Source organism: Acanthisitta chloris, unplaced genomic scaffold (assembly GCF_000695815.1).
Source record: "Acanthisitta chloris isolate BGI_N310 unplaced genomic scaffold, ASM69581v1 scaffold22012, whole genome shotgun sequence".
Classification (NCBI taxonomy): domain Eukaryota; kingdom Metazoa; phylum Chordata; class Aves; order Passeriformes; family Acanthisittidae; genus Acanthisitta; species Acanthisitta chloris.
This window is the reverse complement of record NW_008661310.1, coordinates 1-1,644: the sequence shown is the minus strand read 5'-3', so window position 1 is coordinate 1,644 and position 1,644 is coordinate 1. Positions and strand designations below refer to the sequence as shown.

Here is a 1,644-nt window from a genome sequence, read left to right as displayed (position 1 = left end):
GAACAATCCGATGGGAAGGGGAGCCATTCCTCCAAAGGGGATAGGAGCCATTCCAAAGGGATAGGAGCAATTCCAATGGGACAGGAGCCATTCCAATGGGATAGGAGCCATTCCCATGGGACAGGAGCCATCCAGCAGGATCCAGAGCAGCTGGAGCCCCAGAGTGGCCAAGAGCTGATCCCAGGGGTGGGAAGGAGTTATTCCCATGGGACAGGAGGCATTCCTCCCAATGGGATAGGAGGCATCCCAAGGGATAGGAGCCATCCCTCCCAAAGGGATAGGAGCCATTCCAAAGGGATAGGAGCCATTCCAATGGGATAGGAGCCATCCCAGCAGGATTCCTGCCCAGGGAACCCCAGTGGATTAAGGCAGCGGGTGAGAGGCAGGAAGGACGGGGGGGAGCCGCTCCCGGATCCCAGACTGGGAGAGACTGGAGGGGACAGGGCCTGGAGGCACTGGGAGGTGCCATCTCCTCCCAGGCTGAGCCCTCAGTCGGTTTTGCGGTGGTTGTTGTTGAGGATGGGATGACCATTGGAGAGAGGACCATTCTTCGCCGCCATCGCTGCCTCCTCCTCCTCTTCCGAGTTATCTGTCTCTTCCCGGTCGCTTCTCTCGTCCTCCACCACCTGTGGGAAGAAGGAGACCAAAAAAAAAAAAGTGGGAGCAAGTCAGGAGCTTCATTTTTCCTGCCAGGCCTCCATTTCTTCCCCACCACCATGATATGGTTGTTGGGTTCTCCAAGATCTGGGAAGATGAGACACTTGGGAATCTCCTCTGCCAATTCCATGCACTTCCTCCATTCCCTTGACTCCATGCCAACATTCCCACATCTCCTCTCACCTTTCCAGTTATGAACTTCTGGGCCATACGGATGATGAGGTAGGCCCAGAAGATGTGCAGCGACTGCAGCACCACCATCATGAAATTGAAGAAGTAGTAGCCAAAAAAAGCAGGGTAGAGATCCAACGGATAAAACACCGTGCAGTGCATGATCCTAGCAGGAAAAAAAAAAACATTCCCATGAAGGCCAAAAACCAGATTTTACCTTTCCATAAATCTTCCCCCACCCTGTGCCTCAGTTTCTCCACTCATTCCCCACTGGAGCTCACCAGAAGGGTAAGATGACCAAACGGGTGATGATGAAAACAGCAGCGAAGACGATGAAGATGTTGTTGCAGGTGTTTCTCCAGCCAGCGTAGTTAAACATCTTGGCAGACTGGGGGGACAGAGAGGGGTGAGACAGGAGGGGACACAGGACATGGGGTGAAGCTCTGGGGGCACAGGAAGGAAATACCTCCAGCAGATAATCCGAGGAGTCGTGCAGGGCCATGATGAGCGTCCCAGCGCGGATGTAGTTGGCGAACCAGGAGAAGCTGATGAGGATGATGGTGGCCACGTGGTGGATGATTTGCTCTTTGAAGTCCTGTGGGGAAAAGGAAGGGGAGAAAGGAGTTCCAGCAGGACAGGAATGGTGGGGTTGGATCCAACCCACAGCATCCTGTCATCCTCTCTGTGTGCTCTGATCATGGAATCGGAGAAGCGACCGGGTTGGAAGAGACCTCAAAGATCAACGAGTCCAACCCTACTGTGGGCACCAAACCATGGCACAGAGTGTCACATCTTGAGAACCTCCAGGGATGGGGA

At 54.1% G+C, this 1,644-nt stretch overlaps 1 protein-coding gene across 1 annotated transcript; it reads right to left on the bottom strand.

Moving 5' to 3' along the window:
• Positions 1–488: 488 nt before the first annotated feature.
• Positions 489–1,423, bottom strand: LOC103797956 (ceramide synthase 2-like; the record flags this gene model as incomplete). Its single annotated transcript, XM_009070196.1, has 4 exons — positions 489–626; positions 841–994; positions 1,110–1,216; positions 1,295–1,423. Coding segments are annotated over 4 exons (528 nt in total), but the record flags the coding sequence as incomplete, so codon positions are not given.
• Between the last annotated feature and the right edge of the window lie 221 nt (positions 1,424–1,644).